Raw genomic sequence first — 11,731 nt, 5'->3', positions numbered from 1 at the left:
ACATGAAGTCAAGTATACTGATATGGGACTGAATGTTCATATGTGATGGGATTTCCTGTGTTAAGAATAACAGGGCCAGCATTAGCTCTGAGTAGGTTAATTAGATGAGTATAATTCAGGTCATTTGATTCTGTTTTCATTATTATTTGATTCTGCTTTTGCTTTGCTCCTGCTAAACTGCAGTTAAAGTCGAAATTGTGGGTGTCTCCTGTTTAACTCTGTGAAACAGTAAAGGTCAAAATCTGAGTATTAAAGTACATTAAATGGCTCTTACAGGTTAGTCCTTTAAACGTAACAGATCCTTGGGTCTGTTACTTTTAACAGACAGACTTCCAATGTTTGGTCGCCTCTGGCTTTACAGTGTGTGGAATTAAAGAAATTATTTTACAGCTACAATATATCCTGAAGCATTAACATTGCATTAAGATGGTTATTAAACCTGCTGGCTTTACATTAACCTTTTATTACAGGTGCAGCCATAATAATTGTATACACACATTGCATTTTGTGCTTATTAAAGAGTTAAAGCTCAGTCAATTAAGGAAAGGTCATAAGCCTCGTTCGGCGCGATGTCTGGACGATCTATTGTGTAAGTGACTTGGAGCTATAGAAGGTTAAAACTGCATACACGCTTACAAAACACATATAGTCCATATAATCTAGAAACAGGCCTGAAACTATTCAGCAACCTGTGGCGTTTGAGTTTGCTTAGTAACAGGTGACAGAAGATGTGTCAAAAAGAAGACCCTGGGGATCTTCAGGGCCTGGATTCATCGCCATATATGGACGAAGATGCTAGGGAGGGGAACTTCGGTGTCTGCATTTATCTCTTAAAATTGACCATTGTCTGTAAAAAATGCAAAAAATGTTCTTAAGATGCAAATAATGTTCTTGGAAACCTTGTCAAACCCTGACATTATAAAAGCAATTGCTTTTTGGGTGGAGATCTATGCTGATTGTGTGCAGTATCCATCTCCCCGCGCGTGTGTTCAATAAAATTGTTTGACCAGACTCTTCGGGACCAGTGTTATTTTGTTTTCCTCCTCAATATTTTCGAGTTCGGGACAAGTACGAGTTTGGACAAGAGATTGAAGCTGGGCCATGCTGGGCTTAATTTAATTTATTAATTCAAAATTCATCAGTTTAAATGAATTCTGAATTTCACTGCAGGCCTGTCACTTGTCACCTTTTACACCACTGAAGGTGTAAAAGGTGGAAGAAGTCGCTTTTAGCACTTTGGTGGTCATTTTCCCGTGTTCTTCTTTTGTGATTCAGTTTCAGTTATTGCTGCATCTTTAAAATAAAGTTCTCTTAAAATCCCACGAGTATGGTATGTTTGATTTGTTATTATTTTTAGTTTAAGTTGTTTGTGTTTTAAAACACATAAAACGTGTGTGGTTGCCGAGTCTGGGATTGGGGCTGCGCTGCAATACGCAAACCTGCCGTTTGGGGCACTACCGCCGCAAAGCGGTGTGCAGCTTTACCGGGAGCCGCAGAAGAAGAAGGGAAAAAATGGCCGCGGCTAATGTTAGGTAGCTTATGACTGTCGAAAAATGTTTCGTTCCTGATATTTTTGGCCGCTGTAGTTTTGTACCGAGGCTCCGTGACAACGTAAGACCCCTCCGCCGACATCGTAAAGACTGTGGCGGGAAGCCGAGCCCCGCTGCGCGCTGTTCGTAGCGGTCTAGTGGCTCCGTGTCTGTGCAGCGGTGCCAGCTGCCGTCACTTAAACGTCAGGTGAGTTTCTTCTTCCCTCTTTTTCGTCCTTTTCAGTGCGCGTCGACGGATGTAAAGCGTTTGGCTGTTAAATCCGCAAAACTGAGTCAAAGTTCGCAAACTTTGGAGTGTTCGGTCCCTGCAGGAAGTTTGAAGGCTGGCAGCTGTTGGTGAGTTCCTCTTGTGGGAACTAAAAATAAGCTGTGGTTCTCAGCAGAGACCGCGGGGCTGCTGTGAAGTTACATGGTTTTGTTTTCAGAATAAATCCGGTGCCTTTGTAATCATTTAAAAACTGAAGAAATACAAAAAGCTGAGAACATGCGAAGAAAGCCGAGATGTTTACACATGCAAGCGTGAATAAGATCACGGCCACACCGAATCAAAGCCGTTATTCTTCTCACACATCAAATGTTGCACATCATCCTGCAGAAAAAAGCTGTGTAGTGAAGAGACCCGGCAGACTGCACCTGAAACGGATCCGGATTTAGCAGGGATCATTTTTGTTTATTATACAGCGAGATTAACTCGTGACACACATCTGCACGGCTCTGTCGCCACGTTTGAATTGGTTTCGTGCACAATACACTTATAACTTTCAGTGTTTTTCCTTCTTTCCAATAAACCATTCAACTACATGAAACCGTGTTTATTTTCAGCGCATCATACACTCGAGGTTTTAGAAACCACCACTCCTTTTATGTTATTTCACAGCGAGCAGATATTTAACACGTATATTACAGTTGTCTTCGCTCAGTGACTGGTTTTAGTCTTGACAGTCCACATTGCTGGCATTGCATCTTTCAACATGTTTGTGGGTAGATTTGAATGCTTCAGCTGCAACTGCAGCCACTCAGCCTGTACAGCACATGTGAGGTGGATATGCTCCTGATGACTGATGAGACTGAATTCAAATGTTTGTTGCTGTACGAGTTCATACATTTAAAACAGGTTGAGTTATTCTGCCAGCCCAGCATGTGGAGGTATTGCTCTTAAAATAATTATATATGCATGTCTTCATGTGGATTTCTTTGTGTTTTTATTTTGAGTCTGTAAAAAAGTTAATTATTTTGACACATGACGAGAACATCTGATTGTGTTTTCTCTCCTGTCTCTCAGTGAGGATTGATTGGGGGGGAGCGCAGCCATGGCAGCTCCGGTAAACATCCAGGCTCCCAGTAAGACCTGGGAGCTGAGTCTGTACGAGCTGCACAGGAGCCCTCAGGTAAAGCTGTCTGTGTGCCCAGCAGCTCGCTGCAAAATAGAGGCAGTGTCTTAGGAAACTGTGAGGAAATTATTTGTGATGTTTGCTGAAGGGTAAATGAGTTTGTAAGCTTTGTTCCCATTGCCAGAGCAGAGGGAATAGAAAATAAACAGCTCGGCTAAAAGGACCAACTGTGATGTAGCAGAAATGAAGAACCGCAAATGTTCTCACATGTTTGGTATGTTCAGGAGGCCATCGTGGACGGGACGGAGGTAGCCGTGTCTCCTCGCTCTCTGCACAGCGAGCTCATGTGTCCCATCTGTCTGGACATGCTGAAGAACACCATGACCACCAAAGAGTGTCTGCACCGCTTCTGCTCAGACTGCATCGTCACCGCGCTGCGATCTGGGTGAGCGCGAGCTGCCAGTGTACCTGATTCACGATCGCCGTGTTCACACAGCTTGTTTTGGCCAATTATAAATAATTCGGAGATAAATTTTTAAGGGACTTTGGATGAGTTGTTTTCTGTGGTGGAAATGCTGCCGCTGTCCCTAACGAGAACAAATGCGTCGCGGTAACGTTTGTGTAGCTGAATGTGTTCACTGACTGATTTTAAATGTGGCACATTTCTGCAAAAGCCGATTATTCAGTGATTACGAAGCTTCAGGCCGTTTTTCCCTGTGCAGGAACAAGGAGTGTCCGACCTGCAGGAAGAAGCTGGTTTCTAGACGTTCGCTGCGCAGAGACTCAAACTTCGACGCGCTGATCTCGAAGATCTACCCGAGTCGCGATGAGTATGAAGCCCACCAACGCCGCGTCCTCGAGCGACTCAACCGGCTGCACAACAAGGAGGCGCTGAGCTCCAGCATCGAGGAGGGGCTCCGGCAGCAGGCCCGCTACAGGTCCGAGAGGTGACACGGATCAGTTCTATGATTTCACGCTTCTGCGCTCGAGAGAGCGCCGCGGATCCTCCTGAATACGGCGTAGCATTCAGGCGGGATACAGAGCCGCACTCCCGACAGATGCTGCGCTTCTTTAGCCTGCATGCCGCTTTGCAACCCACCCTCTCCCCAGCTCCTCCTTTTCTTGCTGTTCCTGACTTAATAACACCGCTGCTGTTATGACAACTGACCACACCCTGTAAGTTTAAGCCCCTCCCCTCTGAATGATAATTACTGTTGTATGTGTTTACCTTGGGGCTGCAGGAATCACCGAGTGAAGAAGCCCACTCAGGAGAGTGATAACACCACCTACAGTGGTGGGGAGGACAATGGGGACTCCCGTTCACACCTCTCCCACGACTCCGCCCCCTCACACACGCCACACCCCTGTGGTCATACCCCTCCGGAGGCCGGGCCGAGCCGCAAGCGGCCACGTCCATCCGATGATGGCTCGGGACCCGAGGTGGACAGCGGGAGCCCGACTCCCCCGCTGAGACGCCACAAAGAGGGGCTGTCCTCCGAGATCGAGCTGGTGTTCAGACCACACCCACAGCTGGTCCACGCCCAGGACTACAACCAGACGAGGTTAGACCTTTTCTGAAGTAGCTGAACAAACATTTTATACTGAAAATGTGAATCATGGCAGAGACCAAAAACAGCTAAAACCTGGGAAATGACTAGAAATCAGTAAAAATGTGTGAATAAGAACGAACATGTGTGAAGTGGTGAGCCTGTCCCCGAGTGGCCAGACAATTCAGAAAACGTTTAATTTGTCAGAGGTAGAGCACATCGCCATCATCTGCCTTTCCCTTGTCAGATATGTGAAGACAACAGCTAATGCTACGGTGGACCATCTGTCCAAGTACCTCGCACTGCGCATCGCTCTGGAGGACCGACGGCCCGAGAATGAACCCGAGGACCGAGGGCGAGAGGAGGCAGGACGAGAAGAGGCGCGAGCCGAGGGGGTGGGAGGTGAAAACGGAGGGATGGCAGGAAGCGGCGAGGGGACGAGTCTGAGCAACGTCAGCGAGAAGCAGTACACCATCTACATCCTGACGAGGGGAGGCCAGTTCTCTGTGAGTGACGGCTGAACACGAGTCCCGTTTTATTCAAGCTGCATTAACCTTCTGTGTTCATGGATGAGTTTGTTATCTTTACAGACTGATGTGCACGTTCGCTCCTTGAAAAGATGCCTTAGATTAAAAAGATACATATAAATCAGTGGAAGTTTGAAGTCTTCTCATTTTAAATTTGCGTCCCAGAAACTGCGGCTCGTTCATTCAGTGTTCACCTCTGGTAAGCAAAAGTTTAAGACCACTTCAAAAATGGCAACAAATCCAATTTTGCATGTTTGGATCTTAACGAGGTTCCAAGTAGAGCTTCAAAGTGCAACAACAACAAATGGGAGTGAGACGAAACAGTTTTTATTGGAAAACTTTTATTTTACAGCTTTTTTGTTTGGGACTGTATTACAGTGAGTGTGTCTAGGGCTTTTATTGTGAAAACCCAGGACAGAAAGTGGGCAAGTCTTTGCGTAGTGCAGTCAGGCTGGTTCCTGGTGTGATTTTGTTGTACGATGGAGGAAATCTGGACTGATCGATTCCATTAGAAGCTTTTTTGTGATCTGACCTTTATGCTCATCCTTCCTCTCAGACCCTAAACGGCTCGCTGACTCTGGAGTTGGTGAACGAGAAGTACTGGAAGGTCAGGAAGCCTCTGGAGCTGTACTACGCCCCCACCAAAGAGCAGCAGCAGCCCCAGCAGCAGCAGTCTCCTACCCCACAGAGGGAGGCCTGAGGGGGAGCGGTGGACTGCTTTCCTCTCCAACGTGGCTCTTCGATTTCTCTTCTGTTTTTTATGATAAGTTAGTTCAGCTGCCACAGTTTCACAGAAAACCTGCGTCATGTTTTTCTTAGTTTACTGTTATTAATGGGGATCTCTTCATCTCCTCACTGAACTGGCTGTAACATGTGAGCTGATTCTGCAGCAGACAAACTGATCTGAGAGTCTACAGAGTGAAACTAAAGCAGCAGCTGCTGGAGTCCAGCTGTTTTTGATGCTTTCAAGTCAGCCGTGTGTGCTGGACAAAGCCAGATGTTCTCCATGCTTCTCTAACATGCAGACGCGACGTGTCAGTGAGCAGCTGCAGCAGCTTCCTCATAGCTACATGTCTGCGGTGCCAAAATAAAAGCACCAATTCAAAATGTGGCTATTAAAAAAGATGCATTTTATTTTCTTTTTGCAGAAATGACCAAAACAGAACTTTGGAAACTACAAAATCTGATAAACTAGTTTAAAAGAGAGCCGTCTTTATGGACGCCCATTTTCAGTGGGAAAAATAAGTCTTAAATATTTTTGGAGTCAATTTTGTGAAAGTGTTTCCAGATGGAAATGTTCAGGGTTTATCTGTCAGAAGCTTCTTTTTTTAAATAGAAGACCAACTTTGGGATCAAACTTGTGTTTTTCTCAGTGTCGCCTCCACCCCACTCCCACTCCGCTTTTAAAACCAGGTGAAAGTATAAAGCTCATCTTCTCATGCACCTCCGGCTGTTTTTTAATTTATTCTGTTTTTTAGATTTGTCGGTGGAAGCCAGTCGTGTCGAGCTGTGTAGTCGTGTCAGAAAAAGGTCGCTGGGCTGGTAGCTTTATTTTCACGAGGTCGTTTCGCGGCACTGACCCTCGAGACGTCACAGTGGACTGCTGCTCGATGGTCCTCCGTGATGGTGGATTTACCAAATGAAATCAGACAAATGATAATTAAACATTTGCCACTTTCTCTAGAAGAGCTCCGAGGCTTCGAAAAGGCTTTTAGTTCATCTTCTTTTCTACAAACTGGTGAATTAAAAACAGTCGCAGCGACTCGTCGGCCGGTTTCATCTCTGAAATCTTCATAGCGTCTTCCGGCTTTAGCGCTGTGGGACAGCTCTGCACTAAAAACAAGCAGCTTCTCATTTAGCGTGCACACTCAGTGGAACCTGTTGCTCGAGGTTATCGTAGCGGTCAGGATGGACTTTATTCTCCCTGCTGTTACAGCAGCGGCGCTTCTGAATGCAGAGATGAGGCAGCAGTTTTCTGAAACATTTCCTTAATAAAAAGTTGTACACAGATGTTTAAAAGCCCATATTTTGCTAGTCTTGAATGTTTACGTCGTCTACAGATGCAGCTGTGCAGCAACACGTTTCAAACACTGGCATGAAAAAGCGTTTTTCACGAGCCCGCTCGGGTCCTGCTGCTTCAAGCCTTTGCTCCACTTCCTACGCACTTTAAACCTCCTGCAGCCATATCATTTCCCCACATCTCAGTTTCTGTGGGATGTGTCTATATTAGAATGAAGCAATATTTCATTTCTGATGTGTGATACTGTCTTTCCTCCTGTCATCAATGCAGCACAATAAACTGTTGGACTCGATCTCCAGCTTCTGTTTTTGTGTCCAAGTGTAACCAACCCGCCTGGGCTCAGAAATATTAGACAAAACAAAGGTCTGCACAGCGGCGCATCCACCTGTGCATCACTACAGGGTATCGACTAAAGCTCAGCTGTTCTAACGGGCTTCTCTATCCTGGTTTCATTCTGTACAATGAAGGCTGCTGCTCTGAACCTGCCTCTGAGGCAAAGCAGGGAAATAAGTTTTGTCTGAAGTGCAGATGTATTCAGTGTACTCCGAGCACTCGTGTCCGTGTCACTGGGCCTTTTACTCCTGATCCATTTCCCCTGCTGAGCAGCTCCATCTGTACTAACAGCCTCAAATATCAGATTTCTGTTTGAAATCCTGCAGAACATGTTCAGCTGTGCACTGCAACATTTAAATACAACATTAAAACTGCTTCACCGAGGTCCACCGAGACGCCACGTCCCTTCAAAATAAATCACCAAGGAGCTCCCAGCGGTGTGTTGGTGAGAGAAGTAAAGCAGCACAGGGGACGAGAACATTTTGTGAACTGTGGTGTTTTATTGAAACAAAGGGAAGCGGGGCAGTTTACTTCTTCTTGGACACGCCGACGGTGCGACCACGACGGCCGGTGGTCTTGGTGTGCTGACCGCGCACACGCAGACTGCAGGGAGAGAGACAAACCAGGTTAGGACGTCTGTAACAAAGGACTGAACAACATAGTTGAGGATTTCATTTGTTTTTAAAGGCTTTTATCAGACCGACTGCTCCACGTTGGAAACGTGCTTCAGCTTAAAGACAAACTTATAACCTCTCCACCATCAGGAAACTCAAACATCTGCTTCAGGAACATAAACAGGATGTTTAACTGGTCTGTAAATCAGCAGGACAACATGCATCACAATGTTTGAGCCCATTATTAACCTCCTAGGACCCGGCATCCACATATCCGGACGTCACGTTTTGGGTTGTCTAGACCAAAATACTAAATTTTGCTCCACAAGGGCCACCTAGGAGGACATTAAACTGCCTCCGTTTTATCAAAATTAAAAACGAATGTCTTTATATGTGGCTCTCGTTGTTTTTAGAAACAAAAATTGGGTAAAAAAAGCTTTTTTTTTTTAGACCGTTGGTGCAGAAGTCGCTGCATCTGTGCTCTACAGTCACACGACTTTAGCCTGTTAGTGTGGACGCACGCAGAGGCGGCACCAGCGTTTCTGAGCTCACAGTTCAAGTTTTTCAGGACAGGCTCACTCTGCAGACGCCTCGTTTACTCAAGTGTGACACAAACGTTCATGAAGTCTCTGAACTCTGCAGGACGTGTCCCGCTCACAGATGTGTGCAGACTCGGGTAAACGGAGGACGCGTCGATGCAGAGCCTTCTCACAGCAGTGTGAATGAATACAAGGACCGAGCTCTTACCCCCAGAAGTGCCTGAGACCACGGTGAGCCCTGATCTTCTTCAGCCTCTCCAGATCTTCTCTCAACTTGTTATCCAGGCTGTTGGCGAGGACCTGAAATCAGACACAGAGATGGTCACGGGGTGCCTCGAACTAGCTCGTCCAATCAAATACCTTGGTGTGAACCTCGTTCAGGTTTGAGCCAAAAATTGACTTTATCATTTAGATTCTTGGAAGACAAAGCAGCAGCTGCGATCACCCACCTGGCTGTATTTGCCGTCCTTCACGTCCTTCTGCCTGTTGAGGAACCAGTCTGGGATTTTGTACTGGCGAGGATTCTGCATGATGGTCACCACACGCTCGACCTGACAACCAAGCAGCTCCGGTTACTACGCAAGGAAACTGAATATGGTGATCGACAGGAAAGGATCTAATGAAGCGTTTATGTCTGGGAGACTGACGCCGTCTGCCTACAATGTGACGCCCGAGGAAACATCTGCTGCCTTACGTCAAAGTCAGGACAAACTTCATCTAGGAATCAATAAAATATTTTGATCCTGATGTGAAGCAAAATGCTCTGCAGACAGAAAAGTCCACCGAGCAGCCTCAGCTAAACCAATGATGTCTTTGATGATTACGTCACTCTGCACCCCTTTGAGACGGGAGGTGCTTCTTTACCCCCTAGTTTGTCTAAATGTGTAAAAACTGGAGCACTGCAGTGGCAGATACACACTCACACGGCACGGTGTGACCACCTTCTGCACAGGTGTGCCAACTAGGGCGGGGCTATATCATACCGTTCACGGTAACACCGGTGTAATGCTGGGCAACGATAAGAAAATGAAATATCACGATAGAATATGGGTGAAACGCGCATGCGCAGTGCCTTTGTTTACATACGCACATGGCGGCGACGCAGAACGAGAAGAGCAAAAGTGGATCGTTGACTGAAACAGATGAACCTGGACTGGTTTGTAAAAATGCTGCAGCTTCACTGGTGTGGAACTGGTTCAGCACAACAAAGCACTATTTCTGGTAGCGCATGCTAGCGGGCCGTCGTTATTACCGTGTTGTTTGGAAAATACGGCGCACTTAAAATCAACCCTTTGATTTGTCTGAAAGTCGACAGAGCCCCTTATAATCCCGTGTGCCTTATGTATGAACTCTGGTTGTGTTTACTGACCTCGAAACGATTTTATGTGCACGGCGCTCGAAAATCTGTCAAATGTTTCAGTACGACTTTGCTGAGCTACGAAGCCGCACCGCTCGATGGATTGTCGGAGCATTACGGCTATCGTAGGCGGAGCCTCGTGGAGTGATACGTGCTGTGCTTCAACATAATGTTACCGTATTGTGTGTGTATAACCTCTTTTTAAGTTGTGTGGATGTTATACATGGTTATGCTGAGGATATGTCGGCCAGTTTCCACTGGAAATGCCTTTTGGTTAAACTGTCAGCGAGGAGTTTGCATTTGCACTGTTACATGTTTATATAACTTTAATGCACATAAACAGCTGCTTGTTTAAGTGAAAATACATTGATTTTTTTTTTTTTTTGCACTAATAAAGTTGTGGAGTTGTAAAGTATTTTGTCTAGTGTCAATTATATCGTCAGTTATATCGTTACCGCGAATTTTCAAATGTATATGGTGATAAATATTTTTGGTCATATCGCCCTGCTCTAGTGCCAACGTTAACCTGCTGCTGGTAGCCACACTTACTCCTCCGACTTGTGAGTACCGTTCGTCACAGAACAAAGTGCCGTCTCTTTGCCTTCATGCAATAAAACAAGACGCTGCTCTGAGGACGATTGAAATATTTCTATAGCCTCAGAGACCGGCCTGCAGAGGGCCGACCCTCCAAACGCTTCACAAATCAATACTCGTGATACTTGTTGCACAGATTCAGAACCACCACTAAAGCTCCAGTGACAAAATCTCCTGACAACACAAAAGCATCACAAGTCGCCGTTTTCATTCAAAGCTCTGAACAATCCTCACCTCCTCCTCAGTCAGCTCTCCAGCCCTCTTGTTCAGGTCGATGTCGGCTTTCCTCAGGACAACATGAGCGTAACGTCTGCCAACACCCTGAGAAGAGACAAAGTGTTAACAACACGCCGACAATCACAAAAAACACAGCGCAACTGATGTGATGATGAAAAACAGTTGCAACAAGCGGCACAGTCTCAGGGAGGAGCTCACCTTGATGGCAGTGATGGCGAAGGCGATCTTCCTCCTGCCATCAATGTTCGTGTTCAGGACACGAAGAATGTGCTGGAACTTCTCAGGGATGACCAGAGACTGAGACGCAGAGGGAAACAAAGTGAGTCACACACAGCAACATGTAGTTTCTGCAAAGATCATGCAGTAATACACATACATGTTTACAAGCTTCACGCTGTATGTATCTTTATATGTTAACCTATACATTTGCACAGTGTGCTAGAGGTTCATGAGGATTTCTCTTAGTTCAGCCCCGTTAGCCCAAACAGATCGACGGCTGCGGCTCTGAACAGCTTCAGCTTTGTTCAAAAACATCCCAGCAGTACTTCGACTATTTTAAATACTGTGTATTTACATCAGAGTACTTCCAGCTCCCGGCCAGGGTCCACCAACATGCTTGGCGAGGCTAAAGCCTGTTAGCTCTGAGGGGTAACCGCCTCGAACTATGACTGCTTCTTAAAGTTTGAAGCAGCACAGAGTCTCCATCCACAGCTACGAGTGACAGCAGCAGACGCCGGGCATGTGGACGCTTTATAACCGGGAGGGAAAAACGAAGTTAACTGTTGGCGCTCGTCGACACAGCTCCACTCACATCCCACAGCAAACTGCGCTAAAACGTCAAATTACCAGCCATAAACTGAAAATTCCGCACCAGCCCACTCAAGTAGGCTGTGGAGGATTTATCGGATGTATAAATGTGACAAACAAGCGCGACTAAAGTTGGATGATCGCGGATTTCTGAGACATTTCAGTCCGACAGAAAAGACACTCACCATCTTGGAAGCAGGTTCCGTGCGAAGAGGAAGCCGCAAGCCTCTCGCGAGAGTTTGACCCCTTCGGGGAACGGAAGTTGGTCCGTCACT

General features: G+C 46.2%; 2 protein-coding genes across 3 annotated transcripts; one reads left to right on the top strand and one right to left on the bottom strand.

The window, feature by feature from the left end:
- Window positions 1–1,486: 1,486 nt before the first annotated feature.
- Window positions 1,487–7,267, top strand: LOC308384594 (E3 ubiquitin-protein ligase RING2-A-like). 2 transcript variants are annotated; one of them, XM_080863131.1, is made up of 7 exons: window positions 1,487–1,737; window positions 2,833–2,938; window positions 3,166–3,326; window positions 3,604–3,819; window positions 4,123–4,443; window positions 4,676–4,934; window positions 5,512–7,267. In XM_080863131.1, exons 2-7 carry the CDS (start codon window positions 2,861–2,863, stop codon window positions 5,653–5,655), a joined length of 1,179 nt encoding a protein of 392 aa, XP_080719257.1. In that variant the 5' UTR covers window positions 1,487–1,737; window positions 2,833–2,860; the 3' UTR covers window positions 5,656–7,267. The 2 variants fall into 2 exon arrangements, with proteins under 2 accessions (XP_080719257.1, XP_080719256.1); XM_080863130.1 differs by having other exon boundaries at window positions 3,604–3,828.
- Window positions 7,268–7,788: 521 nt separating this feature from the next.
- Window positions 7,789–11,708, bottom strand: rps18 (ribosomal protein S18). Its single transcript, XM_080863136.1, has 6 exons — window positions 11,642–11,708; window positions 10,848–10,946; window positions 10,647–10,733; window positions 8,911–9,012; window positions 8,670–8,761; window positions 7,789–7,911 (listed from the first exon to the last, which is right to left on the bottom strand). Exons 1-6 carry the CDS (start codon window positions 11,642–11,644, stop codon window positions 7,836–7,838), a joined length of 459 nt encoding a protein of 152 aa, XP_080719262.1. The 5' UTR covers window positions 11,645–11,708; the 3' UTR covers window positions 7,789–7,835.
- Window positions 11,709–11,731: the final 23 nt, after the last annotated feature.

Source organism: Rhamphochromis sp. 'chilingali' (genome assembly GCF_963969265.1).
Source record: "Rhamphochromis sp. 'chilingali' genome assembly, chromosome: 17".
Lineage (NCBI taxonomy): Eukaryota > Metazoa > Chordata > Actinopteri > Cichliformes > Cichlidae > Rhamphochromis > Rhamphochromis sp. 'chilingali'.
The sequence above is the reverse complement of the archived record's forward strand: the minus strand, read 5'-3'. Positions and strand labels throughout refer to the sequence as shown.

Bases quoted from the DNA above. Each gene is read 5' to 3' on its own strand.
- LOC308384594 (XM_080863130.1), top strand. From the start codon at position 2,861: ATGGCAGCTCCGGTAAACATCCAGGCTCCCAGTAAGACCTGGGAGCTG. The intron at 3,829-4,122 runs GTGACACGGATC...TTGGGGCTGCAG, and splicing joins GCCCGCTACAGGTCCGAGAG to GAATCACCGAGTGAAGAAGC. The intron at 4,935-5,511 runs GTGAGTGACGGC...CCTTCCTCTCAG, and splicing joins CGAGGGGAGGCCAGTTCTCT to ACCCTAAACGGCTCGCTGAC.
- rps18 (XM_080863136.1), bottom strand. The intron at 10,734-10,847 runs GTGAGCTCCTCC...GTCTCTTCTCAG, and splicing joins TCGCCATCACTGCCATCAAG to GGTGTTGGCAGACGTTACGC. The intron at 7,912-8,669 runs GTAAGAGCTCGG...CTCTCCCTGCAG, and splicing joins GGTCTCAGGCACTTCTGGGG to TCTGCGTGTGCGCGGTCAGC.